At 44.0% G+C, this 27,186-nt stretch overlaps 2 protein-coding genes and 1 long non-coding RNA gene across 10 annotated transcripts in view; 2 read left to right on the top strand and 1 right to left on the bottom strand.

Moving 5' to 3' along the window:
* Window positions 1-3,851, top strand: part of UBE2L3 (ubiquitin conjugating enzyme E2 L3) — a 17,904-nt gene extending 14,053 nt beyond the window's left edge. Inside the window, exon 4 of the mRNA XM_083803584.1 lies at window positions 1,760-3,851. Coding sequence (XP_083659710.1) covers window positions 1,760-1,914 — 155 coding nt within the window. The 3' untranslated portion in view covers window positions 1,915-3,851. The remainder of the gene's footprint in view (window positions 1-1,759) is intronic.
* On the bottom strand, window positions 1,757-27,186 carry YDJC (YdjC chitooligosaccharide deacetylase homolog). 8 transcript variants are annotated; one of them, XM_083803578.1, is made up of 8 exons: window positions 27,009-27,186; window positions 26,800-26,908; window positions 22,648-26,634; window positions 20,347-20,519; window positions 10,949-11,108; window positions 10,175-10,274; window positions 9,263-9,440; window positions 1,757-7,143 (listed from the first exon to the last, which is right to left on the bottom strand). In XM_083803578.1, exons 4-8 carry the CDS (start codon window positions 20,502-20,504, stop codon window positions 6,780-6,782), a joined length of 960 nt encoding a protein of 319 aa, XP_083659704.1. In that variant the 5' UTR covers window positions 20,505-20,519; window positions 22,648-26,634; window positions 26,800-26,908; window positions 27,009-27,186; the 3' UTR covers window positions 1,757-6,779. The 8 variants fall into 8 exon arrangements, with proteins under 8 accessions (XP_083659704.1, XP_083659701.1, XP_083659702.1 ...); XM_083803575.1 differs by having other exon boundaries at window positions 26,800-27,186; XM_083803576.1 differs by having other exon boundaries at window positions 22,648-26,908.
* Window positions 8,144-20,340, top strand: LOC310883387. Its single transcript, XR_014573499.1, has 4 exons — window positions 8,144-8,415; window positions 9,886-10,032; window positions 13,949-16,381; window positions 19,475-20,340. It is a non-coding gene; the product is annotated as an uncharacterized lncRNA (long non-coding RNA).

The following is a 27,186-nucleotide window of genomic DNA, read 5'->3' as shown; positions in this document are numbered from 1 at the left end:
GTGTCAGAGAATAGAGAAATGAGGTTTATCATAGATCATTAACTCATCTTTCATACAATGTTTACATTACAGTTGAACTTTATTAATTTTGCTTAATGCTAAGAGACTACTGTGACTTTATGGTTTTAAAATGCTGTGACTGTTGAGGCAATTACTGGTTTTAGGAATTTAGGGAATTAGGAAAAATGCTATTTTTTTCTGGTTTGTGTGTTAACTTTCTGTAAAGTGTTACTGGATTATTACAGTGTTTTAGCATGTTTTACTGAGTGAAAAGGGTTACATACAGTATTGATCCTAGTTTCGTAAGTAAATAGTAGTAATGAGTTTTCAGAAGTACAGGACAGGCAAGTTGCTGTGGAGTAAGCTAGTACCAATTCTGCATTCCTTAGATAGTTTGTTACAGTTTAAACTCTGATTTATGGTAAGAAATGTTCCTGCTTGGCAATATATTGACAGCCTTACTTCTTGGGAGTTTGTTTGTTTTGAGAGGTGTGTCCCTCCTTTGTGTCAGGTAAGGGTAGAAAAGAGTACGAGTGTGAGGAGATTTGTGCTCTGAAAGAAGCTGCTCTAGCATCTACCAGAGTGATCAGTACTGTAAACTTATATTGCCAAACCAGGGAGAATGCAGTTAAACTGGTAGGTAGCAGTTTCAGAACAAACAATAGCCCCTGACTCTGCACGCAATGTGTAGTTCTGTTGTGGAGCTCCCTGCCACTGGATGTTGTGGCTCTCAGTATTTGACGTGAGTTCAGAAGGAGGAGGCTGGCTGTGGTGTGTAATGCATGCAGTTAACAGGTGTGGTACACTTGCTTTAAAATATCTTGGTACTGCTTGGTGTTGCTCTGTATAGCCCAAACTTACTTCAAGTGGAATGTTGTTGTTGTCATACAGAGAAACGCATTTTGTGTGTCCTGTCTGTAGGCTTGCCCTGTTGTGCACCTACCTCTCAGTGGACGGATATCAGATCTCAGGATTGTTGTAACCTGTTTAGCTTTAAATGGTCATGAGAACATATATGAGGAAAATGAAACTCACATACAACTGACATTTATTGCTATATTTTGTAAATGTGAAGTATGATTTAGTTATTGTCAGAATGACTTCCTTTGACAGTGGTGGTGAATGCTGATGAAATGGCTGTGAACAGTAAGGTAAAAAGCATCTTATGGTTCTTAACCATTTGTTTTCCACAGTATATCTCTACTAGGAGATATATTTGGCAGTTTAGAATAATGACAAGACTTGCCTGCTGTTTGTAGGGGAAGTAAGAGTCATAGAAAGATATAAAGCTGAAAACATGGTTTCCTGAAGCAGGCCCAATTACAATTGAATGGTGTAATTCATTGTGACAGGTGTCAGGAAAAAATGCTTCACAATGGAAGTTTCGGAGGTCTCTTCATCCAGTCCATTTTAGATGAGCTTGTCTGTGAAACTCAGTTTCCTTCTTAGCTGTATGAGAAGTATTTCATGGATAGGATGCTAATTACATGGGAAATAATTTGCAATGCATTTTGATCTATACTGAAGTAGTTGATTTTGCTTACAGATACGATTTTCTGATACTCACTGTCAACAAACTCAATCTTGGCATACTGCTATAGCTCGTTCATGCAGTACTTTGCTCTGCTCTTGAAAAGACTCTAGACTTGTAGGGGTATATGTAAATTCAGTTATTTTCTTATTGGGGAATTTTGCTTACATTTTGATATTAAAAACGAACCATCTTAGTATCTGACAATATTTATACTTCTTTTGACAGTAATCCAGTCCCTCATAGCACTGGTGAATGATCCACAGCCCGAGCATCCCCTTCGGGCTGACCTAGCTGAAGAATACTCTAAGGACCGTAAAAAATTCTGTAAGAACGCTGAAGAGTTTACAAAGAAATATGGTGAAAAGCGACCAGTGGACTAAAATCTGACACAGTTGATGTCAGCAACGTATGATAGAAGATCGGAGCAGTGCATTTGAGACACCCCGTAAAGCAGGACTCTATGGAAAATTGACAAGTGCCACCTTTCGGTGTTAACTTGTGGCTGTTACTAACTTTCTACAGTTTTCTTAATCAAAAGTGGGCTAGGTAACCTGTAAAGAAAGGATTAAAAATTTAAGATGTTCTAGTTCTGCTTTCTTTGTTTAAAAATCACTGCTTCAATATACTTTAAAGTATGCTGTTTTCTTTTTCTTGTCAGAATTTATCAAAAATATCTTAGACTTATATTCTGCCCTTAAATTGAAAAGGTTGTGGCTGTCATTTCTTTTTTTTTCCTTGCAGTTCCCACTATCCTGAGTTCATTTAATTCTTCATTGAATTTTCTCTCCTTCCCCAAACCGATGTCTTAGAAAAAATATCCCAGTTCTGGCAGAAAATGATTGAGTGTTTGGCAGTTTTGTTTACTTTTCTCGTTGAACATTGCACTGTGCTTTTTGGGACTTGCTGCAAGTTCCCTTTAACTTCAGTTTGTAACATAATAAACAAAAAAACAAACCCCACAGATACAATCAGAAATAATGTCCAGGTCTTATGTAAATCTGGCTGGTGTTACCACAAAATGTTTATTAAACGGGGAAACCCAAGTTTTTGTGTGCGTGATTGAATTAAAATATGGCTTATGTCCTGCTTTTGGAAAACTTTGGAAAAAAAAAATCCATAGCAAACAAGTAGTGGAATGTGATTACAAATTCCTTTCACTTCTTTATGCCTATGCATAGCAGCTAGGAAAACATGCACAGAACATTGCTACCAGTTTCAGAAACTGAGGACCAAGAGGTACCGAAGTAATAAACTGTTCTTGAGTAAAAAGTCAGTATTTTAGAAAAAAAAATTGAATTCAAATACTAAATCTGTCAGCACTGCTAGTTATCTGAGTATGTTTTCTCATCAGAATGCATATGGAACATCTGTGCTTTAGGGGATGGCACTCATGTCACTTCCCTGCCCAGTTGCTGTACAGTTCTTAAAATAGTATGAGAATAGGATTAAGCAATAAACTGTAATAGAGTACACTTCACTACTGCTGTTCCTGTGTTTTAAAAATACATGTTAGATGGTTTAATGAGTACTTCAAGTATTGTTCTATTACTAACTTAATCAGGCAGAGCTCTTTTCCCTTTGCTCCAGGGCACACCCATGCTGAAGGATGCCCTTTCTGCTCAAAACCGAGCATCCTCTACTCTCTATTGCTTTTCTTCTGCCTGCCTGTCCTAAATCTAAAGTGTGATCATAGCTCCATGGTCAAACTGCCATACAGTCAAACTGCCTTCTCTTCCCCACCTGTGGAATTTGGGTATGTTAATGAGCAAACACATTTCCAGAAATCCATAGGTATCTGGGAGTACATATCATGTTGATGTGCACGAAGTTGAACTAGAAAATCCCTCACACCCAGATGGTTGTTTTTACTCCTAAATTCAGTTTTAATACAGCCTCTGCAACCTTTCAGAACTAGTGTGTCAAGCGGTAGGTCTCCTTTTTGGTTTTTAATGTATTGTATATTTGCTATTTCTTCATTCACTCTTCTCATCCAGCTTTTATTTCAGACTTAGTGTAAACAATGACAGCCCAGTACCTCACCTCTGTTGAAAGTAAATTTTTTTTATAAGTTAGGGAGCTAAGAAATTTTATGTTTAAGTGTTCTTAGACAGATTCTTTGGCAGGTAAATAAAGTTAAACCACATTCACCTTATTTACGGAAACTTGCATTTCGTAAGTGTTTTCAGGCTTGTGAGAGCACTGTCTATTACCAAATTTTCACATCTTTGTGTCTTCATTTGCAGAAAGTTGGTACTGATTTTGTTTCATTCACGCTCACTCGGATTCATAATAAAATAATGCCAAATTATCTGTCAAACTGAAGTGTGTGTAACTTCTGCATCAGATGAGTCACTGTACCTATTGATCATGTCTGCTGGCATGGAAACTTTCCATGCTTTAAATTTGCATTATTTTTTTTATTATTTAAAACAACTGTGGCACTAGTTTACTGCCATCGTTACTACTAAACAATATACTTTCTGGTTGTAAGCCTCTCAGGTTAAAGACTGCATTTCTTTGTATCAGTGTGACTTGGATGCCATTGAAAGGGAACTGGAAGGGCTGTGTAATTCAAGGAGCTGCAGCTGATTCATACAGGCCTATAGCAGTGCTATACACCGGCTACTCGAATTCATCTGTAAAGATCATGTAGAAGACAGGTGTTGCTATCAGTTCTCATTGTGTGTTCTTCATAGCTCAATTTCTAAACTATGAGGTGTGTAACATAAATAATGGCTTTTGTCTCTAGGTGGCCCTCGGAAAGAAAGATGAGACATCAAATACTGTACTGTATGGTTGAAGTTGGGGGGGGGTAGGGGAGAAGTCAAATCCTTTGTTAACTCAGGAAATCAAGCTCTTGTGCTCTTTGGTTCCCTAAGCCATGCTGAATTCTAAACATGCAGTTTAAAATCCAAAATAAAAACAACATACTGGTGAAACTACACACAGGAGCACTGGTATAGGCTTTCTGCAATTCCATACTGCTACCCTAATAAAAATTGCTCTCAAAGGTGGTGTGGCATGGTTTTGTTTTCAGACTTCTTAAGTATTTTGATCCAGCATCATTCATATGTAGTGGTCTGAATGCATTTTTAATTTGAACTTGTTGTTTTAAATTAAAGCTTTCATAGAACTGCTGAGAAAACTTCACCCTGTGCATTTTATGCAATTGAAAGGTTTCTTATTTAGAAGTCCTTTAGTAGTTTTTTATTCATTTTCCCATTTAACACTCATTTGAATTTAAAAGAATATCTGTTTCAATGCTGTTCACTTAAAAATACTGTATTTATAGAATGTTTTTCTTAACAGTACAGAACCAACTCATGTTAAGACTGCTGTCATCATGTTAATTTCCATGTTGAGCTAGCAGAAAATGCACAGAAGTCAACATGTTGTAACCTATTGATTGTGATCAGAGCAAATTGATCAATTAGGATATGGTGCAATCTAAAAGTTAAAAATAAGGTTAAAAATTATACATCAAAATATGGTCCTGTTATATTAAAAGCTGAGAACTATTAGCTAAACTGTGTTGGTGTCAGGCATATTCCTGTACACGAGTAAGATACCATCAGTCACTAGATGGCACTCACATGTCTAACTGCGTCTGGCTCTTAAGTCACCTTCTACAGGTTTACCATCTCTTTTTTTTTTTTCGGCTTCGGTTGTCAACACAACATAAACTTTACCGTCAAACACTAATGGGACAAGCTTCAGAAGTTGTCATTCCACGTGATAGCTACTACTGTAACCTGAAACTGTTTTGTATAGCACTTGCACAGTGTGGCAGATGTTTAAAAAAAAAAAATTTGTCAAATTAACTCTGTGATAGTAATCTCGAAAATAGCCTGAAAAAATATTTATAAAATGTCCTTGGTGATGTTTTTTTGTATTTGTACAGAACAAAAACTCCCTTAGATGTCCAAAATGAAAGGTGAACTTGTTCCCATTAATGATATAAAAGGATGTTCTTTTGGCATTCTGCATGTGATCACAGAGTGGATACGTGTTTTTTAGCTAAAAGTAAAAACGAAAGTCTCTTGAAGCATTACAATAGAAAAAGGCCTGAGTTTATTCTTCATTTAAAAGAATGATGGTCATATTGAAATTTTTAATATTTTAAAAACAGTTAAAAGTAATGCTAAGTAGAGTGCTTTTGTGCAGAAAATTAGTGTAAACAATATTTTTTCCCCACATGAAAGTTACGAGCAAGTGACAGGGCCACAGTTAAACACAGGATTACTAGGGCTTGTTGGAGTTCAAATGCTTTCATGATTGGACTAAAAATGAACAAAGGTACAAGGACTTTGTCCCCTTGAAAACTTGCTGCTAGCTGGTGGACAGCCATCCCATGCATTTTTCATGGCAGGCAGTGGGCAGCGCAGTAACGGGTGCTGGTGAGCTCCTACATGCAGCAGCTACTGAAATAGCAGCTGGGTCAACAGTTGCTGTTCCTGCAAAGTCATCCAAAAAAAAAAAAAGTATGAAAGGGCTGTCACTGATAGTTACTCTCCTGTGATGGCTCAATGCTGAGGCAACAAAAATAGAAAGCCTTAGTGGTGCTCGCTGAGGAATGCCATGGAGCATGGCTGCACTCACCATCAGGCTAAAACCACGATCCGGCTGCTCTGACCGGGGAAGTGCTCCAAAGTAACGTGCTCTTGGCACCAATGGGCAGGCACGAGCAGCAGGTGAGGGTCCATGCAGCAAGACTGCGCGTTAAGAAAATGAAATGTTGCAGGTTTCTAGTCCCCCTGTAGCCGGCCTACAACGATGGGTTGTTCCAAAGCATTTGCTACCCAGCATGTGGGTTTGGTTTTTGTTTTGGCAAATAAGTCTAGAAATGAAAAATGTTGCTGAAACAGAAACAATCGTGCCTGTCAGGGTGCTAGCAAGCTCGCTGGTCTCACAGCGAAGCGTCTTCGTGCCGTTTACCATCACGTTGGCCAGAATTGACCTCTGGTAGGTTGACCTGACCTTTGCTGCCACGCCGGTGCCACGGAATGGTGTGCGCGTGGACTACACTGAGGAGAGCTGTAACGTTCAAAGCAGATGCTGTGACCTAAAAACTGGGCTTTGGGGTACTGCCTGTCACTGCTCACAGGGTGTTGCACCTTCCATGAAAGGCCTAACACCATTCCCAGGCCATCCCCAGCTCCTGTCAGGGAGGTAGCACAAACAACAGTGGGCTGGCTTCTGCGCATCCTCAAAGTACAAACATAGGACTGTGTGTATGCTTGCTTCCTTAAAGATCTTTGAATGAACAGAGCTGAATGTTCCTGGTTTTGTAATGGCTCTGCAGCTCTGGCTTAATTAATGTCTGGAGTTCGTGCAGGCGCTCCCAGGACTGTGAGAAATCGTCTGGTCCTTCGCCACAGCCGCCGATGGGTGGGATGCTCGGGTACCCTGGATGCACCATCAGTTCAATTGTTACGGTCCTGCTCTGTGGCGTCGGGTGTACGGGCGAGGGCCCCTTGGATGTGAACTCCACAATGGCAGCGTCGATGGCACTCCAGATGGTGCTCACGGACATGTTCTTGCCCATGGTACTCAAGCCTATGTAAATGTCTGGCCACCTGCAGCCAGAGGTGGGAACACAGATATTAACGCTAACAAGGCAGTCAGACAAGAGCGTGTCATGTCCAGTGGACTAGGAATCACAGTTTCTTTCTTTATCAAAATCAAGACACTATTTAGCATAGCAGTTCTGCAGCCTGGCAGAAAGTCACAGCAGAACCCCAATACCGGTGTTTCTGTTATTACTCTGGTAACGTATACTGCATCACAGCACTGGCCTTGTTTGGCATCTGAGCACTTACAGGTGCACAGCATTGGCACAAAAGGGAAGAATGGAGCTAAACTGAGAAATGGCACTCGATTAAAATACCTATTTATAGGCCAATTAAAACCTGAACAATAACTATCTCCAGATAATAGTAACCTTCAGCTATGTGGGGAAAAAAAGTTACTGAAATAAAATGGAAACCTTCTTGATTAACAAATCATTCTCCTCATATGTATCAAAGAGCCGCAAGAACTCAAAGGACAAGATGAAGCACCAGGCAAAATGTTGCTACTGCTAAAGACCATACAGCTAAGAGGACACCAGCTAAAAGCTGCTTCTTATATAGCTTCAGCACAAGTCTTTGTTCAAGTCTGGCTGCAAACTGCAGTTCTAGTTTGGTGCATAAAAGCCCAGGAAGGATGTGCAAGTGTATCTGAGGGCAGAATGAGAAGGCTTTTGGAAGAAACAAACTAGATGCTCTACCCATGTGGTCAAGGATGAGCCCAGCTGAAGCCCTCATCTGAGCTGAGTTTGCAGCACTTGGGGAAAAAAAATAGTTAACATTTTTTTTAACTGTAATCTGATCAAACTTGCACAAAAGAGAGCCTTGTTACGCAGTAAGCACAGTCTTGCCCTCTACAGTGTCATGAAGTGTACTCAGAGGGCTCAGTGCGGTATCTCTTTGCACAGATGCAGAAATTGAATTGCAGCTTGTTTTCCTGTGACTTCTGCTGACCACCTTCTCCGCATTTTCCCGGGATTTTTCACATTACATGTTTCTTTTGTAGCAGTCCATTCCTCCTCACTCTCCCTGGTACCTGGAGAAGAGGAGGAGCCTGGCCCACTGCAGTGTTTCCAGGCAGGAGGCAGCTGCAGGTGCCCACTTATTGGGGCGGTGCCACAGTGGGTATAAAGGCACAGCTCCCATAGCAGCCCTTTCTCTAGGTTCCCTCCTGAGGGCCAGTAGGGTGGGTGCTGCAGCAGGGGCTTCTTGGAGGTCCTGTGATATGGCCCCCAGAGGGCATAGGGAGCACTGGAGCACACAGGATTTCTGCCCAGCTCCCGTGTTATTCCTGGTGCAAAGCTGCACTAAAAGGTAGGTTAATCTCTCTTGATTTCCCACTCTGAGTTACTCTACCCTTCTCCTCCTCAGAAATGAGCTGTTTTAGGAGAGTCTGTGTGCTCTGCCTGGAAAGAGCACAGTGAAATGCTGGTGTGCTGTTGGTGTTGAGAACAACTGATACCCTAAACAAATTGTGTAAAAGCCAAGAAAATAACTTTTTCAGTAGACTGAGAAAGTAATTAAATGTGCCACAAAGAACAGGTGACTGCAAGGATCTCAGCTAAAGAACTTTTCATCTGTAAAACACTGGTTTAAGTTTTTAAAAGAAGTATGTTACTGGTGGAAGGGCTGAGCTCTTGAGGTGTGGTGTCTGAGATGCAGGACACTGAAAAGACTGCTTAAAGCAGTGATTGCTTTCTGTGGTGCTGCGTGCTCTCTGACCTTGTCTCCCCATAACTACAGGTACTTGTTTTTAATTAGTCTATTTCCTGCTACTTAAAACCCTTTCTCCACTATTCCAAGGAGATGAGAAGTTATCTTTTGAAACCTTCCCCATGATTTTACTTTCAAAGTTTCGGTGTTGAAGTAGCACTTCAGCCTCCTAATGTCCCAGAAGCCAGACTAATCTACTTGATTAGAAAGGCTGAGAAGCAAACCCTGAAAAGAACAATCCCTTTCAGGTGAGAGGTGAGTTATCCCTGTTCAAACAAAACTGCATGCTACCCTTAGTGTCTCCAGTGCTGTCGTACTGCTGCTGAAGCCCCTTGGAAACCCCAAATTGGAGAGAGAAAGATCTTGTTCCATCCCTGAAGAGATCCTATCAGAAACTGACAAGATTTTAAAGCTTTACCACAAAAAGGATGAGTAAAGCCTGCCTTACCTTATTCCATGACTTGTAAACACATCCACTGTGTTAAGAGAATCTTCTTCTACTCCCAGATAAAAGTCCATCAGGGATGGTGTGATCCAGTCACAGTTATGAAGGCCTGGCTCTATTGGGACACGTGTGTATTTGATCCCATATTCTTCTAACACCTCTGCAAATACATTCCTGACCTCTGTAAGTAAAAACAGAGATACTTTAGTCAGGAATCAAAAAATCAACACACATCCCCTGCAACCTGTTAGCCCAGAGACATATTTTCCTTTCTACATTTAAAAAAAAAAATATATATATCCCATTCGGTTTCTCTTCTGCTGAAATGGTTTTGTTCATCTTGATGGGAGTCCCCTTTTAAACTGGAAATATCTGGAAACATTACTCCCTCAACACCTGCTACAGGTGACTTGTCTTCCCCTCAGCACTAAGCATTTAGTCCAGCAACTTCTCTGAAGTTAGCCTAGTTGTAGAGTTGCACCTGAGGCATCTGCACAGCTGGGAAGAGGTTCTTCACCAAGCCTCTGCACAGGTGTATCTGTTGAAAGAGTAAATTACCAAGAGCTGTGTTGATGTGGGGAAATACTGATTTTTGCTGTTTTCTGTCTCTACCACATTGACCTTAGTTGAAAAACGGATACATATACTTGCCCACCTATGGAAAGCATGTCGAGACCTGCAAAGATTGGTGTGGAAATGCAACTGACAGGATGGAGATCTTGAAGCAGTTGAAAGAGCTACCAACTTCAGTCTCAGTGACTAACTTGACCCAGGTGAGAACGCTCAAACTGCAATTGTAGGGCCTCTTCAAGGTCTTATAAGGCTTATTGCCCAGGAAGCCATGGCAAGTGGAGTCATCTCTCAGCTGACTCTCTCACCTGCTTGGTGCTGGGAAGAAAAGGAGTGCCTCCTTACCTGGGAGGACATGAACGTGCTGGTGCCCATCCATATGAGGAGGTAGGTGGCCTGTCAGCTCATGGAACAGCTCCACCTGGGCCTTTAGCTCCTGCTTCACCTGTACAGGAAAGAAGGGTTAAAGAAAGACCTGTCAGTAGGCTGAGGTCAGAAGAGTGCACGGTGCCTCCTGGAGATATTGCTGGCCTGTACGTGGGACAACATGCTGAGAGGTACAGGTCTCTATCGCTCTGGGTGAGTGGATGGTGCTGATGCAGGGATTTAAAAAAAAAAAAACTATATTTGAATACCCCTTTTCCTTTAAAGTGGAAGGCTGCTTTAATCCCATAAGCACTTTTGATCATCTGAACACATTTATCCTTGTTCATGGGTCAAAACCAGCCACTCCCCTAGAGAACAAAAGCCTCTGACAAGGTGATGCAAGGCCTACTTAGCACTTCTCTGGCATTTTCCCTTTATTGGTTTTCTAGGTTCTTAGTAAGTATCTGTTCCAATGTCTCTTCTGCCCCATCGGACAAGTAGTTAACAGCACATTAGCATGCGTGTCACTGAAGCAGGGAGGAATGGATTCTCAAAGGTTGCACAGGCTTTGGCAAAATTAGGTATAGGACACAGAAAGGCAGCTCCAGATGCCAAAATACAACCCAGATTCATCTGTAAGCGTACTCCCAGCTGGGACCTGCAAACGACCTTCAACTGTTGCATTCTGGGGTAAGTGCAGGTCAAGTTTTATTAGTAAAGCAAGTTGCATGGTTGTATGTGGCTTTCTCCTACCTCTGACATATTCAGGAGACCTTTTGATAGGGCTGTTCTGAATCCCATCTTCCCGTGGAAAAATCCATCTTCATTGAGCAGAGAAGAGTTTGTCTTGAGCACCTCACATACAGGGGAGCCCTCGGAGAGGTTGGCATGCAGTCCTATTGGGATGTTGTATCTGTAACAGGATTGAAACATCCGTTAAGCTTTGCGCCTCTACCTTCCTTACTGGGTCCAAAGAGTGAGATTTCAGTGAAAGAGCTACTCAGATCTAAACAGTGTTGTGCTCACTAGAGTACGTCTTTGGACCTCCGCTCTTCTAGAAAGGAAAGCGGAACACTCTAGACCAGAGCAGAATATTACTAGATAACAATCCTGTCCAGCTTCTGGGACTCCCCCAATTCTGTTCTCACCCTAGTTCATGTGGAGAGCAGCCACAAGGCACTTCAGACTAAATTTTGTAACTACACTAAAAGCTGTAACTGTATGGTACTGAACTCATTAGTGACTGACAGAAATCTGGACCTTGCAACTCTGTTCTAAAGCATTTCATTAGCCCAGGTATTTCCTTGAGCTCACACTTTTGAAGATGCTGCATTTCTGAGACATTAGAGCTTTACTTGACGACCTCTAAAGCTGCCTTTAAGCAGAACCCAGGTATATATCAACAGTGCCAAAGGCAGCAGTTATGGCAACAGCACAGGCTACAAGTGTAAATACTGCCTGAGTTTAAGGGTAACCTGGTCCAAGAGACTGCAGCTGAAATTGACAGCAGTGGCTAGGCTTCTGTCTACTCCTGCAGATGATCGAGCTAGGCTGTACAAAGTAACATCTCTCTAGCACAGAGGAAGAGTTACGTAGGAGGTTAGTGGTGTAAATGTAGGGCCTTGTTAAGGATTCACAAGGGTCCAAGTGAGTTGCATTCTGCAAATTAAAACAAAGACTACTAGTGTATCTGCAGAGCTCCTGTCAGCCACAAGGCTTTGCACAGTGCTGGTGTTTCCTTCTGTGTGCTGTGGCTTCCCCTAAAATGAGAACAGGACCTGGGAGTGCTCTGCCTTGTGCGAGTCTCACTGCCACTCCCGAAATCCTCTCAGGGTGGCCAAAAAGATGCTTTGAAACTTCTCCCAAGACACCCTCTAGCTGAAGTGCTGTGCCCCTTCTGTGCTGTCCAGCCTGAGCTGTGGTGCCAAGTTAACTTCAAGGCAACAGTCTATGGTTTAAATCCTTCCTGGAACTTCTGCATGGAGCTGCTAAGACAGGACATGGTCTGTCCCTGTTGTAGTGCTTGTACTACAAGGAGGGAAGCAAAAGCAACACCCATTTAGGAAAACTCAAGTTCTTTGGTCAGCCAACTTCCCTTCTATCCCTGCTGTCTTGAGAGAGAGAGAGAGTGGTTTCAGATGAAGCTGAAACAGATACACTTCAGAGAATACTCAAGTTTGGACAAGAAGTTTTAATGAGAAAATTTCTTATCCAGTCTAGGAGCTAATTTTCCCTTGTGTTGATATAAGTGTTGATATAAGTTTCTCCACACACAAAGAGGCATTCATGGAAGAGGGACCTTTCTGGTTCAGGGTTTTAAGACTCATCAGACTGTGGCAGACTACATCAAGTCTGTGGCCCAAAGGATATGTATCTGCAAAACAGAACAGTTCCAACAGGAGATGTGGATCATCACAAACTCCTTCCTAAGATACAAATGACAAACAAGGCAGGAATTTTAACACCCGGCTTACAAATAACTGACCTTCCCCCAGAGCTATTCCAAGTCATATCTCTTTCATCTCAATGTGGAAATGCCTGTTGAAGTGTTATGGGACAGGAAAGCTGTCCTGTCCAGCTCTAACTCCAAGTTCTGTATTATCATAAATTGGTTCCTGTTTAGACATGAGCTCCCAGGGTCCTCTGAGGTGCTCTGCAGTAATTCCAAATGCCTACGGGTGGACAGATCTCTGGATGCAGTGTTTGCTTCCAGTCCTGTTCTTGGAACAGATTTCTCTGGAGTGGTAATGGAAACAGGATGGCTGAAGGGTGCTAAACTTTGGAGTACTTTCATGGAAACACTCCATGGTGTTCTGGTTGCATAAGGGAAATGTGAAAACCTACAGAGGTGCCCCTGGGATGGATGGACTACCATGAACTTTCTCCAAGACAAGGCAAAGGGCTGGTGGAAAACCAAATCTCCCCCTTCTGTCTGCTGCCCTGAAGCTGATTAGTGAAGTACCAAGTTACAGGGGGCAGAAGGATTGTGGATGGATTAGACCATGTCAGAATCATTTAGCTCCTTCAGGTTTTAAGGCTTTAGTCCTTGCAGGACTGAAATTCTTTCTTCCTGGCTCCTCCGTGTCTTGTGCTCCAGGTGGATGGTGTAATCTGTTGCTAGGTACTGCTCCTCCTCACAGATTTAAGTGTTACGTTGTACGGACAGCTCTGTGAAACAAAATGAGTCCATGCCTCTGCAGTCCACTGTGTGATGAGGGAGTTTGAATGTCTGCTTAATGGAGCAAAACAGCTTGTGGAGGAAAAGGTCCTCAGACTCCTCTGATTTGGTGATTTCTCTGCAGCAGGACCTGGTAGTATAATTGACCATCTGGTTTTCACACCAGGGGCCTAAGCATATGCAAGGAGTTAGAGTGGTTGTGTCCAAGTTATTACTGGAAGATGCTGTCACTGGGAGCGGGGGCCATTAAGCATTCTGCTGAGAAGCTCACAGGCAGCCGATGGCAGGGCAGGAGGCAGCTACAGTGCAGAAGAGGAGCTGTGGCAGAGGGCATCCCTTCCCTCCTGTCACCTGATGTGTACCTTGCATGAGCCCAAAGGCAGATGGGGAGCTTGTTCTTCTAGAAACCCACTGCAGATTCGTTACCGTGTCTCTGGGAAGCTCTGACTACGTCAGCTGATAGCACTACTTGCATCACAGCCACTGCTATCGACAAGAAAAGGACTTATGTGTTACCGTGAATCAGCAGATGGAGGACTTCTCTTGTTGAGCACTTGTCTTCTCATGTGTTGCAGGAGGGCCAGAAATGAACAGCTGGGCTTCCCAGGGCTGTCTCCCAGGGGCATCAAATGAACTACCTCCAATTGTGCAATGCCTCAAATGCTGTGAGTGAAGCTATCTCCAGGAAAAGGCAAGCCCCTCTGACAGGTGTGGGACACCGAGGAGCCAAGCACTGCACTGCATAACATTAGAGCTGCTCCTCTGCCTGAGCTGAAACAAGCCCCAGAGCTGGGGAATGTGCAGAATGTGGAAGTGCAGAGAGCTGGCCTTGTTCTCGCTGTAAGGAGAGCCTCTCTCGGTAACTTTAGAGGGTGTTTCAGAGCTTTGGCTAACACCAGCTGAGTATCTTAATAGTTTTCTCCTGGAGTTAGTCCTGGCTGGTCTGACAGACTGTCCACATTGAGGCATCTAAAGAGGAACTGTTAGCATTTAATAGCTCTGGGATAAAGGCACTGAAACCAAAACTCGAAACACTGCACACAAGAAACTTCTTTGGGAGTATTCATCTGTGGGAGATGTACAGAAGCAAGCAAGCCAGGAGAGCTCTAAGGATGTGAGAAGGTGGACAACGCGGTGGGCACACTGCTGCTAGCTAGCATTTCCCTGTAGCTAAATAAGTGCATGTCCTCTGGATGCAATGAGCCAGGTGCTGCTCCTAATCAGTACCAAATGCCCTGCAGCTGAGTGCTCCTGTCTGACACTGCACAAGTATCTGAAGCCCTAAGTAAAAGGATGAAAACATGAGCAAAACTTCAAGCATCATGGTAACCGCTGGGCTGTGCCTCAGGAAACTGGGCTCCAGTAATGCTCTGTCCTGACCAGAGGCTTGGCCTTTTAGACCTATTCTGCAGGCTCTCTTCTACTCTTACAAACACTGGACCAACTCTTTCAAGTGCCTCTCAGCAGTGAAATGTAGCTTCTGCAACCAAAGAGCAATGCCAAGGCATGTGGCATTGGAAGAAAGTCATGGTGAAAAGTTAGAAGAACACCCTGGAAGGGCCCTATTTTCAGCAGTGGGCAGGTAATTGTTTCCTCGACACAAACGTACTTGATAGTTGCCCAGATCTTTTCAAAGGCAGTAACTGAAATATTGAAGCAGAGACAAGAGCTCAAGCTGCTCGGCTTCTGATGCCATACTGGGACCAGAGCTCAGCTGTTGGGGGCTTGTCCTCATACCTGAATGTCTGCCTCAGACTTCCCTTATAGATGGGACAGGATGAGCACTGCTGCTCGTTACCAGCCGAATGTAACTGCTCGACCCAAGATCCAATTCAAAACAATTGGCACCAAGTTTCAAGCACCAGTTTCTGCAATAAAAGAGCTGCAGTTAACAGCTACTACTGCCAACACAAAATGAAGCTGAGGCAACTGCTTGGTCTCTCTTAACTCGTGTTGGTGGTTGTTTTAAGCAGCAATGACCCTTCCACAATCTTTTTGGAGGGGTGCATTTCTAGGTGTTTGCACTCCCACTGCCCTGGAGAATGCACAGATGTTAAGTGAATTTAGCACAAGGGTTTAATTCCATCCTGATGAACCCAAAGGACAATGTTTATAAATGCATATTCATGCTTCTACAGCATCAGGAGTGTTGGACTGGGGTCTGTGACCTCGCTGAGAGGAGTTTCAAGCCAGTAGCTTCTGCAGCCACTAAGGCTAGTCCATTAGTGAGCTGTTTCCATTGAGAAAAATTTGGTAGTCAAAACAAGTCCAGCTCTGCATCCCCTGTAGAGGGGGGGAAAGAAAGGAGATACCCTTGCAACAAATGCTCCAAGAGGCAACAAGGAATTAAGTCTGGAAAGATTTCTCAGTCAACACACCCAGCCCAGCTATCAAATAGAGGAAATACAATCGGCTAAACTGCTTCCTTTTCAAGTAGTTGCTTGTTTTGCCACACGAGTGCTCTGAACAAATGGCTCTGCTGAGGCAATGGGCTTTTGTGCAATTGCAATCCCTGCTCATTCATACCCTTAGCAGTAAAGGGTCCCCAGAGACTGTGTCACTGTACTGAGGCACGCCTTATAATGCTGCCAGCATTGCTGCACATTTCTGAGCTTGGTGGATGACTACAGTGCCCTGGCTCCTGCCTGGCCACAGAGTGGACTCTGTGCAGTCCCTGTGTTTCTGTGAGCAGCTGCAATAGCTGTGGAAATGGTGTGATTTCCCCAGGCCCAGACCTTGACAATTGTTTCACTCAAGGCTGCATACTCTGGGATAAGCATGGCACTTACTCTTTTCCTTGATGGGTAAATAGATCCCACCTTCAACATCCTGGTTGTATCCTTATCTGTTACTGGCTCATCGGCTTTCAGCCCAAGTGTGATGCAATTAAGAGCCCCATGTAAATATCTTTATCCAGACATCCTGCTTCAGTAAATGTCCAAGTGTCTGAATCCAGTCAAAGCAAGGCTGTGCTCCGTGCAAAGAAGGGCACATCTTAGTTTCTTCAGGTGGGTATTTGCATACTTTTTTCCCCCACTTTCACTCTATAGCAAAATGTGTTTTATCTAACTGTATCTCGTCTTGCTCCATTACTGCTAAGGATTTATTCTTGGTGGGAGAAGCACTCCAAAGTCTCTGTTGTATTAAGAACCAATACTATAACAGTGTTTAGAACTGACTTTCTTTTCAGTTACATCTTTGTATCGGCTTTAGGTTTAATGTCCATAACCTTACATCAGCAAAAGTGCTGTTGCCAGTGGAGTTAATTTGATCTGGGTCTCTAGTTTAAGGTCTCAGCATGCTAACCCTAATCCAAACACAGTTCGGCTGTCTGCTGTGTGATTAACAGTCAGATATAAGGATGATGAGAAAGCATGAGAGACTTCTAGATTAGTCAGATGCCAACTGGGAGGGTCAGAATTAAGTCACAATTTACACACACATTTTGCAATTAGTGTTGATGGGAAAGGAAGTGAAAACATAGACAGCAATTAAATGTGGTTTTGTTAGATTCTTCTGTTAAATGTACCCAGATGTTGTAGGGGCTTCAGCTTTTGTGTAGTTGATGTTCAGCATTTAACAGAAAGGAAAAAAAAAGAAGACTGAGGTTGTGTTCTAAAATATGCCACTCTTTATCAAGTGTTTTGGATATAATCACCTAGAAAATGGGAAAAGAGGCCTAACAGTCACAGCTGAGCTGAGTGATAAAAAAGGGGGAAAAGTAAGGCAGCAAACACTCATAGGTCTCTGTGTTCCTGCCATCTCCATATTTGTTTCTAAAGAAAAATGAAGAGATCTGTTCAGTTCACAAAACTCTTCTGATCTCTGGGAAAGGTTCTAGAAGCACCAAGAAGACCGTCAGACTTCAAGGTGGGGCTTGATAAATACACAATTACGATTACCTTTTTGGATAACCAGGATATCATGTTGCCTTATGCCTCATAAAGAGAAAACTTTTGAGTCACTGGAAAAAAGATAAATCAACAATAGAAATCTGTTCTCCCTTCTGCTGCTCTGGTTACGCGCTGCTGTAGCAATTGCTGTCAATAGGTTTGTCATCTGCTGATGAATCAGGCCTCTGCTGAAACTACTCTTTTGCCTGAAGTGAGTGGGCCCTTTCTTTTGGCCCAGTTGTGAAAGTGAATGTGAAAACCCCCAAATCCAGAGCCTGAATGTGATGGAAGGTATATTATTTACTGCTTGGTTCTGCTGCTTTGCAATTAGTTTGTGTTAGAGCTGGTACAAACAGCTGCTGACTACAGTTACATTTCTGCCAACTCTTCTAATGAAAGCACAGGACAACAGATGGTATACCCAGAAGCCTACAGAGTTATTGTGAAAATGAAGGGAAGAATGAAATTCCAGAAGAGCTGTGTTTCTGAAGGATGGTGAGTCCTAACATTGCAGGACAGCATAAGGTGCTTAAGAGTGACTAGCCTCCAAGAAAAGCTTTTTTGTTACTAATTAGCTTTGCATGCATGCAATTAACTGCAGACCAGGTGAGGAGAGCTCAAGACCTTCAGTGACAAGCAACCAGGACATAGTTAACCAAGAAGCACACAGATCATCTCCACAAGTCGCAGAAACACCAGCAGTCTGGCACCATGAGCGCACAAGATCAAATCCCACAACAGTGGAATACACCCCAAGAAAGCAGAAGCTGCTTGCTTCAAGCCTTTTTTCAACTGGTGATAGATCCAGCCTCCCAGTTTACGCCACTGTGTAGTTGCAGGCTGAAAGCTCTCCTGTGGAGCTGAGCATGTATGTATATGTGTGTGTGTGCATGGTACTTGCTTAGCAGGGTGTCTGTAGGGGAAGGCAAACATGGGGGGGGAAAACAGGGCAGATTTTCATCCCATAAAACATAAAATGCTGCAAAGCGTCATCATTCACAGTGGGATAGGAGACAACATCAAGCAGGGGAAGAGGCAATACAGTGACAAGGCAGTAAAGCAACAGCGATACTTTCCCACTCCTGTTTGCCTTTCATCATAGCCCCACAAGATGAGGATTCAATGACATTTTTTGGAAGTCCAACCTATTAGACATCTGTGTCTACAAAACTTTGCGCAAATCTTTGCGTTATGGGAACATATATATCTTAGGGGTGACACGAGTTTTACATGTTCAGATGCCAATTTAGTACATGTATATTAGCAGCACCTGAATTGAGGTTTTGCATTAGACAAATCCTTTGTCCTACACCTGCAAATATTTCTCCAGTGCGTGGGTAGGACTGAATACAGCTGCGGTGAGTTACTCACAAATGAGGAATTGTAGAATGTGGGTTGCTGATAGTCAGTGCTAACAGATGTTCCCAAAGTCACCCAGATTATATTCTCAGAAATAGATTTTAATCCATTTTGTTCACACATACAATTCAAAACCATCCCTAAAAAAGGAAAATTGCAGCAGCAGGTTGAGCAGCTTCTGCTGTCACCAACCCTCCAACCTGGCTTTTCATACCCTTATCAGCTGTCAGCACAAGTGTCATGACCTGGATTCAAAGATGCTTTTTAAACCTCTAATTGTACAGCCTACTTTCTGGCTATGGAAATGAGGCCAGGTGGATTCTATATTTAAAAGCCTACTAAAGACCACAGCTAAAATAGCAGACAACATTACCACAGCTTTTGGGCTTAAAGGGTTTCATGGTACCTGCAAGTCTGAGAGAAGTGCTGCCTTCACCTCCTCATTTCACATTTAATTTGTTTTACTAACAGGATTTTAGACACCTCAGCAGTGTTGTGCCTACCCTGCTGCCTTTCCCCTTATCAACCCAGGAGTGGTTCCCTCTCAATGTTTGTGTCATTTCTAGCCTTTTTAACAGAAGACCAATTTGCCACTAACACCACACCCTGACTTTCCTGCACTACATCTTCACTATTCATTTTCACCAGGGAAGCTGCAGGCAATTTCTCAGTACCTCTAAAAGTACAATTAAATCAGGGAGAAGTGTTCCAGGAGAACAAGGACAGCATGACTCCCATGAAACCGTCCCTTGCTGGAGCCATATATGTAAAGCATAAGGTCTCAGTTTATCTAGTCCCATTACAGTTTGTTTCCTCACTTTTTTCAGCCCTACTCTTCTTTTTTTTCAGAATGTGCTCCAGCTTCAAAGTGCCCCCCCTCTTCCCGGAACAATAGTATTAGCTGGGTTTTACCTTCTAAATAGAAGTAATGCTTCCTGTTAAAGGATTTGCTGGGCTAGTCCATGAGAATGATGCATGCCATTTGATTTGCTACGGAGCAAACCATGCCAGAAACCTCTGAAAAGTTCGTGAAGGAGCAGAAGTGGTAGGTACGAGACAGGTATGAGGTATCATCTCTCTTTATGCTTGAAGGTTTTTTGCTTGTTTGTTTTACAAATGGATTTATCAAGTCTAGAATAAATAGAAATGTTGATGTGTTTTTTAAAAAGTTTTTTTGGTTGAAAAAGTTGAGTTTTCCACTGCCCAGCTTTTTAGTTGAGCCTTTGCAGAACAATACTGCTTCCGGATTCCAAAAAGAATCTGGCTAACTCTGTGTTCAGCCTGGCTGAAATTAATCAAATTAGATTAGGTTTAAAGATTTGTGCTTTTATGCCTCAATAGTTTTAGGGGTAGCAGTTTAGTCCGGCAGGATAGTGTGGACTTTCATTCTGACGGTACATCTTTTAGAAGCGTGGGAAAAGAAAATTCAACAACCCAAACTGTACCAGTCAAATTGTGTAACTGGCCTTCTATCACCATAACAAAATGGGCAGTGCAGTAGCTAACACCAGAGGAAAAGCCACTTTGGGTATGACTTGTAGGTTGGTGGTTTTGGTATGAAGAGTCTTACTAAAGATGCCTGTAATCCAGTTTTCTTATACCAATCCAGGTTATGGTACAGTGTTTACACTAGGGCTACAATATACTACAGTTCACAGGCTCAGCTTTCCTTGGATAGCCTGAGGAGGCTGTCCACAAAGGAGCTAAAGAAAGTAGCTTACCTCCTTGCCAGCTTGGCTGCATCTGCTGCAGCACTTCCGTTGACTAGCAGAGACACGTTAGATACCGCTCCAGCCAGGAAACAGTCCACAATGCCTTGGTTTCTCCGAGGACAATAGCCAAAGTCATCTCCGGTTACTATGAGCTTCACCTGAAACATCCTTAGAGGTCATCCCTAGCAAAAACGGAAAGGAGGCAAAATCAGCACAGCCAGCAGATCACGGGCAAGCAGGAAAAGACGCTCGGCGGGGGCAGCCCCCGTCGTGACTCAGCTCGTGGCTAACTCCTCCTGCTTCACCTCCGCCTGCCCGGCGGCTGGAGCTGCGTGCGGCCGTACCTGTGCGCCTGGCTGCCTGAATGCACCGAGGGTGCGCCAGGGGCCAAATTCCTTTCCCTCCCGGCGCACCCCGGCCTGCAGGACCCGGAGTAACAGGGCACGAGGGCAAAGCTCCCGGGGCGCTGCATCGCCGGTCCCCGGCGGCCCCGGGGGGGCAAGAGGCGAGGCGCGGCCCCGGGCTCGGGCCCTGCAGGGCGCAGGGGGTCCCGGCCGCCCCCCTGGCGGTGCGGGGCGGTGCGTACCTCCTCTCCTGCCCGCTCCCGTGCCCAGGGCCGCCGCCAGGTGCGGGTCCCGGTCGCCTCCGCCGTCCCGGGGGGCCGCTGGCTCCGGCGGCGGAGCTCGGCCCGCGCCGCCCCGCCGCGCATCCCCTCGCACACCCCCGGTACCGCCGGGCAGCCCCAGCGGGGAGCTAGCCGGTAGCACCGGGTCCCCCCTCAGCCGGCCGGGTCCCCTCAGCCGGCAGCACCGCCCCACCGGCGGCCCCTGGCGGCCGCGGCCTGCAGCGCGGCCTGGGCCCGGCGAGGCGAGGCGAGGCTGGCCTGGCCCTGCCCTGCCCTGCCCTGCCCCGCCCCGCCCGCGCGCGGGGACCCGGCCGCGCTGCTGCAGGCTCCTGAGAGAAAAATGAGGCCTGCGGCTGCGGGAGGCCTGAGAGATTGGCTCCGTTACACCCCCTGGCTCCTTCAGGAATTAGTCTTGATCTGCCAGAGTGAAAGCGAAAGCGCTGAGTACCTTAGAAATTTTGTGGGGGAGATGCCAACCTGCGGGTTTGCCTGTGGAAGGAGAACTTTGTTCCACCAAAGCAGAAACACGCCCCTTCTCGGTCTGTAATGTTAGCCCCACATACCTGGCCACTCCTACTGTCACAGGAAAAATAACAAACTGATGCTTGGGCAGGGAAAGAATGATGGTTCAGAAAGCGCTGGAAATGGAATGATAGTTCAGAAAGCTTACACTTCCCCAGCATGTAAATGAACACTGACTAGAGGAAAACTCAGTGAGAGCTGGAGACAGCCTCTGCCCCCTTAGTGACCCTTTTCTCATCAAAAAATTATATGGAATTAAATTAAAACCAAACCAAACAAAAACATGCTAAAATGCATTAGAGAACTTGCTAAATCGTCATTCTGGCTATACCTATGAGTATTTCCATGATTTCACATTGTATGCTTCTGTTACAGATGAGTTTTTGATGCTCGGTAGGGGTTGCCAGTGCCCTTGGCATTTCAGAGCGGATATTTGTGCAACTGCTGCTTGCTTCCTCTTCTGGGACGTGAACCTCACATTCCCTCAAGGCTTCATTTACTGATGAAGGCTATTACTATAACGGATTAAGTCAGCATGGCTCTGAAGTAATGTCATGAATGAAAAACAAGTACATCCTGCCTTTGCCAATGCAAACCCTTGGGTTTTGGTTTGCCTCTTTCTAGTACTGTCAATGCTGCTTGCCTCTGCACAGGTGAGAGATGCTACATAAGAATCTTAGACAAAGCTTGGCTTCCCAGCCTTCTTAATCTTAGTGTGTGTTTAATGCTATTAACAGTAACATCCTTCTTAAATATTGCATGCAATCCCTGGAGGCTTTTATTTTCTGATTTTATTCCTGTTTATCCAGCTCTCCTTCCTGTGACTGGAAGCAAACATAGCAAGCAAATCTTGCCACAGTGCCACATCCCCCTCAGCCCCCAGCACCATGTTTTCTCTGCAGAATGCACACCCTTGCAGGCTGCCAAAATAGCCTTTGCATCCTACTCTCTGTGTAGTCTGAAGGAAAGCCTCTTACAAAATCAACCTGGAGCTGAAAGGCAAGGCAGGCTTTCTCTGGCTACTCTCTCCTCTTCATTAAAGTCACAAATTAGAATATTGGCCAGCATTTCTGGTGGAACTGCATAAGCCAAAGCATGTACAAAGCACAAGCTGCATCTTCCAGCTTACTCAAATAAATAAATAAATAAATAAATAGCCCAACCTTATCTTAGTCACAGAAGCCAGCAAGAGCTTTCTCCATCCTCAAGTCATGAAGCTTCACTGGTTTTCAGCTTGCATTTCTTTCCTGAACTTCCAGTTATTCAGTAGCAGATTTAGAGGTTTCCTGTAAGCATTTCCTAAAAGCAAATGCTTCCAATAAACTGTCTGTTGACACAGAAAATGTATGTTGCTTTTCTTGTTCCCTCAGCTGCAGCGAGTTAGTTCATTTGGGATTACAATGGTAGCACAGTCGGACTTCATTTGTCTTTTCCTTGAGCAAGAAATTTTGTTGAAAGTGTGAATTGTAAAAGACAAGGTGTTTGAATGAGATGAAGTAAAATCCACTTTTTAAATGAAAGAACATTAACTTTTTTTTTTCTCATCCACTTTTTAAATGAATTTTAACTTTTTTTTTCTCTTCCCCAGTCTTGAAGATTTACAAAATCTTGGAACTCAGGGTATCAATGTTCAAATTAAAGCCTTTTCAATCCTTTGATCTGTTTTCAGAGGAAAAAAAGATGCAGATGGGAAAAGAGATGGAGTGGGCTCTCAGAAAGGGTGAGGTAGGTGGCACGCAGGAGTGTTTGTAGGGGCATGTGTTCGTTAGCTGTAACTCAATACCCGTGCTGAGTAAACCTGAACAGGAGCAAAAGGGTCGTAATGCTGAGGAGAGCTGGACTCCAGTCCAGATTTCATAAAATTCACAGAACTGGATGGGACAGAAAAGCAGGTTTCCCCGGTCTTTGAGGACATTTCTACGCCGTGACGGACCAAGGCAGAGCTGAGGGGCCGCACCCTGCAGTCAGTTCCCTCAGCGAAGGCGCAGACCCGCTGAGGTGAGGCCCCCGCCTGTCCCGCGGCGGCGCCCGCCCACACTACAACTCCCGGCGTGCCCCGCGGCGGGGCGGCCGCTGCGCTTGCGCAGTTCCCGGGCCAGTTCCGACAGTGGGCGCGGGGAGGCGCGGACCGGGCACGTGGGCGCCATTTTGTGGCGAGGGGTCGGGGTTGTGTGGCGGTGTAACTGAGGGGAGCGGTCAGGTGAAGGCTGGGGAGCCGGCTGCTGAGCAGTCCTCTCACTGAGGGGGCTGTCCTGGTGGTGTGGGGGTCTGAGGGCTCAGCCTTATGTTGCTGCAGGACCAAGCAGGGTCGCTTCAGCTCCAGTTCTTGCTCTGCCACCCCCAGCTCAGAAACAACGGGAGGAGCAGTGCACAGCCACATCTCCCCTAGAAAAATACCTAGGGGTTCTTGCATCAAAAGGGATGAAATCCCCAAATTCTAGGGTACATCTGCTAAGAGTACAAAGGTTTCCTTACGCTATAACACGTGGTGGTGTATCAGTCACCTTCCCTCTCCCTTCTGAAATCATTTGAATTTACAGAAGTACAGATTTAAGTGGATTCCTCACAACGTGCACAGTGCTAGCAAGGGGGCACAAAGTGAAAGGCGAGATTTGCCCCCATGACCTTATTATTAACTTTACACTTGCATTAAATTACCGGGTATTGCTCAAGTGTCAATCTCAAATCCTCTGTGACCCAGACAGGAGGTTTTTGGTATTCATCTAGGCTATGTTTAGATGTAGGGAGACACTTTCGCATTTTTTTCAGAGGGTTATTTTCTCTCTGCTGCTGATTTTCCTTCAGTGTGTCTAATGTGGAGTAAAAATTAATATTTGAGTGTGACCTAAGCTACAGCATCAGTGATTTCTGACTGAGTTTGAGATAATGTAAAGTCAGCCCATTCCTGCTTCTCCGTAACATTACTACACGTGGAATTGAATCTGTCAGATCACTTACAGCAATCCTTTTCATCTCTCAGCATCACTGAAAGCATCCTGGAAAATCTCAGCTGGACACAGAATGGACACAGAAAATAATTCATTGGGAGTTATGAGGAGAGATCCCATCTTGAAGGACAAGCATTGTTCTGGAGAGTAGTTGAAAGATGCTGACTGTTACCAGACACAGACTGCCAGGACTCTGCAGAACTTTTAAGGAAGTCCTCAATTCTTCATAGTCTAGAAACAGAAGACAGCAGTCAAAAAACATTGTCTCTTCTCCCCCAGATGAAAAATGCTTCAATTTAAATATCTATATATTTTGTCAAATAACTTCTTCTTAGTTACTTTGCTTATTCTTCCAATCTGTTTTTATCTACTGAATGCAAATTTCTGGATATCTGATTTTGGGTCTCTAATCCTTAAACAATATGGGCTAAATGATAAACTGTAATTTGTAAATTTTTAGCAAGCCACATTTTTTGCCATTTTGATTTCTCCCTGGATGACAGCATTTTGTTGTTATTACTACTTCTTACTATTTCTATTTAGGTCGTACTTAGAGGTCACAGTTAGAAGAGCTCTGTTGTAAGGCGTGCCAATGGGTACAAATATTCAATCTGGAGTAAGGTTATAACTGTCAGTTCATCAGCATGGGGTGAAAGGAGACAGAAAGAACCACGGAATGTTTACAGGCCTAATTCCCCACTGTTACTCCCTTGAATTCAGTACAATTTGTCCTCACTGACATCAGTGAAAGGACTAGATGCAGAGAAAAGTCAATGGAAAAGCTCACACATTTATTTTTGCACCAGGTCTTAATAAGGTCAGAACTGTGCCCTTATTTTGTCTTAGATTAATGATAGTATGCAAAAAAGAATCCAGACAATACTATTGCAAGGTTCTCCATAAACTGGGGGCTGTCTCTATCCAAAGATACACCAGTGCTTTTTCAGTTGTAGATCAAGCCCAGGAGATGCCTATTATGATACCTTAGTTGTCAGTCACTGCTTTTGTCATGCAAAATAAATAGAAACCAAAAGCATGTTTAACAGAGGGCAATATAAAAAGAAGGAAAGTCCTTTTCTATAACATGCTTCTTTGAGTTAGCCAGTTTTCATGTGCCACAGATCTCCTGTTCCTGTGCAGTGAAAGCATTTGGCCCTGCCACTAAAACTTGCCTATCAGGGAGGGGCAGGTTATACTTTGAAATGCACCTGAGAGGAAATTGTAGGTGCTTTCAGTCCTTGAAAATCAAATGTGCAAAATGACTGCAGAGTTAAGTGACTGAAGGCAGAAAGCATTCTTGTTACATACTACATTATCCCCTTTTGCAGCGTTGTTGAATTATTTTGTGTGCATAAAAAAGAATCATGATGAGATTTTATTAAAATAAACAAATTTTTTTTTAAAAGCTGTCGTTTCCATTACCAACCTGCACCTTCACTTAATTTCAATAGCAAATTTACCTGCAGCTTACAGCAGTCTGCTAGAAACAATAGTGGGCTCTGTCACAGTGAGGTGGCTGTTAATTGCCATGGGTGTTTGGCATTGATGGGGTTCTTTGTTGGCAACCGTTCTAACCCAATTATGTTTCTAAAGTACAACTGAAAAGCATTGTAGGGAGCACCATGTAAATGGCACTAAATGCACTGAGACTGAGTGACCTCCCAGAAAGATAGACAGGTGCCAGCTAAAGCCCCATATTATTGATTTTCCACGGCTAAAATGGCAACTACGGACATCTGTTTTTGCCCCATTTATAACAACAGCAGCAAATGTGAGCTCTTGTCTTAGTTATAAGAACAAGGTTTATTAGAATGACAAAGAAATATGGCATTTGACTATCGAATCTGTGGGGTTTTTATTTGTTTCTGTGAGCAAACAAAAATATTTCTGGGACCATGAACTTTTAGTCCTCAAACACACTGGACCTGTGTGTGTTCATGTGCACATGTATGCCTATGTGACTAGGTTCAGGAGTCACGTTTGCTTAATGCAGGCTGACATTTAAGTCAGAGATTCTTCTGAGATGTAGATATAGATACATAAAACAGGCCAGAGCCAGCATGAAGAAAACTAACCATTCAAGGGAGCGGTATCACATGGGTAGGAAAAAGCCTCACAGATCAGTGTAGGTGATAAGGAGTCAGCTGAGCATCGTATGATGTTTCCACCAGCCAGGGACGCGAATGTGCTTTCTAAATCATCCTGTAATAGAAAGTGCAATGTTGCAGTTCTGTTGCCGTTGCTCACACAGAATCCAATTGTTACAAGGAGTTAAGTCCCAAGGCAGGTGCCCACCTAAGTATTTCCGTGCTGCTAAGGTAAAAATCTTGATAAATTATAAATTTGTTGTATTCTTGGGAACGTTACCTGAGACTGACACCAGACTGTCCATGATGAGATACATGGGTCGATACGAGCAATTCCTGAGGCAAAACTAAGGGACTGTGCGTCCTTTGCCAACCTGCAGCCTCCAAACCTATGCAATGAGGGACATGTGTTAACTTGTTCAGCTTTCTTTAGTACAGAATAGCTCCTAATAACTTCTTTATTTTATAAGACTTTCACAGAGAGACAACCATGGCAGCTGAAATCCTAGGAAATCACCACACGCTAACGAGTCACCGTTAGCTCCTTGTACAGCATTTAGCCCAGCAGTGCCTAGACCCGGGCAGCGGTTCGTTTTTCCCGGGCTCTGGCGCTGAGTGAGAGCTCGGTCTCCTCACAGGGCCCGGGGCCGTCACCCAGCGCCCGCCC

This window comes from Anser anser, assembly GCF_964211835.1.
Source record: "Anser anser genome assembly, chromosome: 18".
Classification (NCBI taxonomy): domain Eukaryota; kingdom Metazoa; phylum Chordata; class Aves; order Anseriformes; family Anatidae; genus Anser; species Anser anser.
Note: the sequence above shows the minus strand (reverse complement) of the source record. Positions and strands in the feature narration are given on the sequence as shown.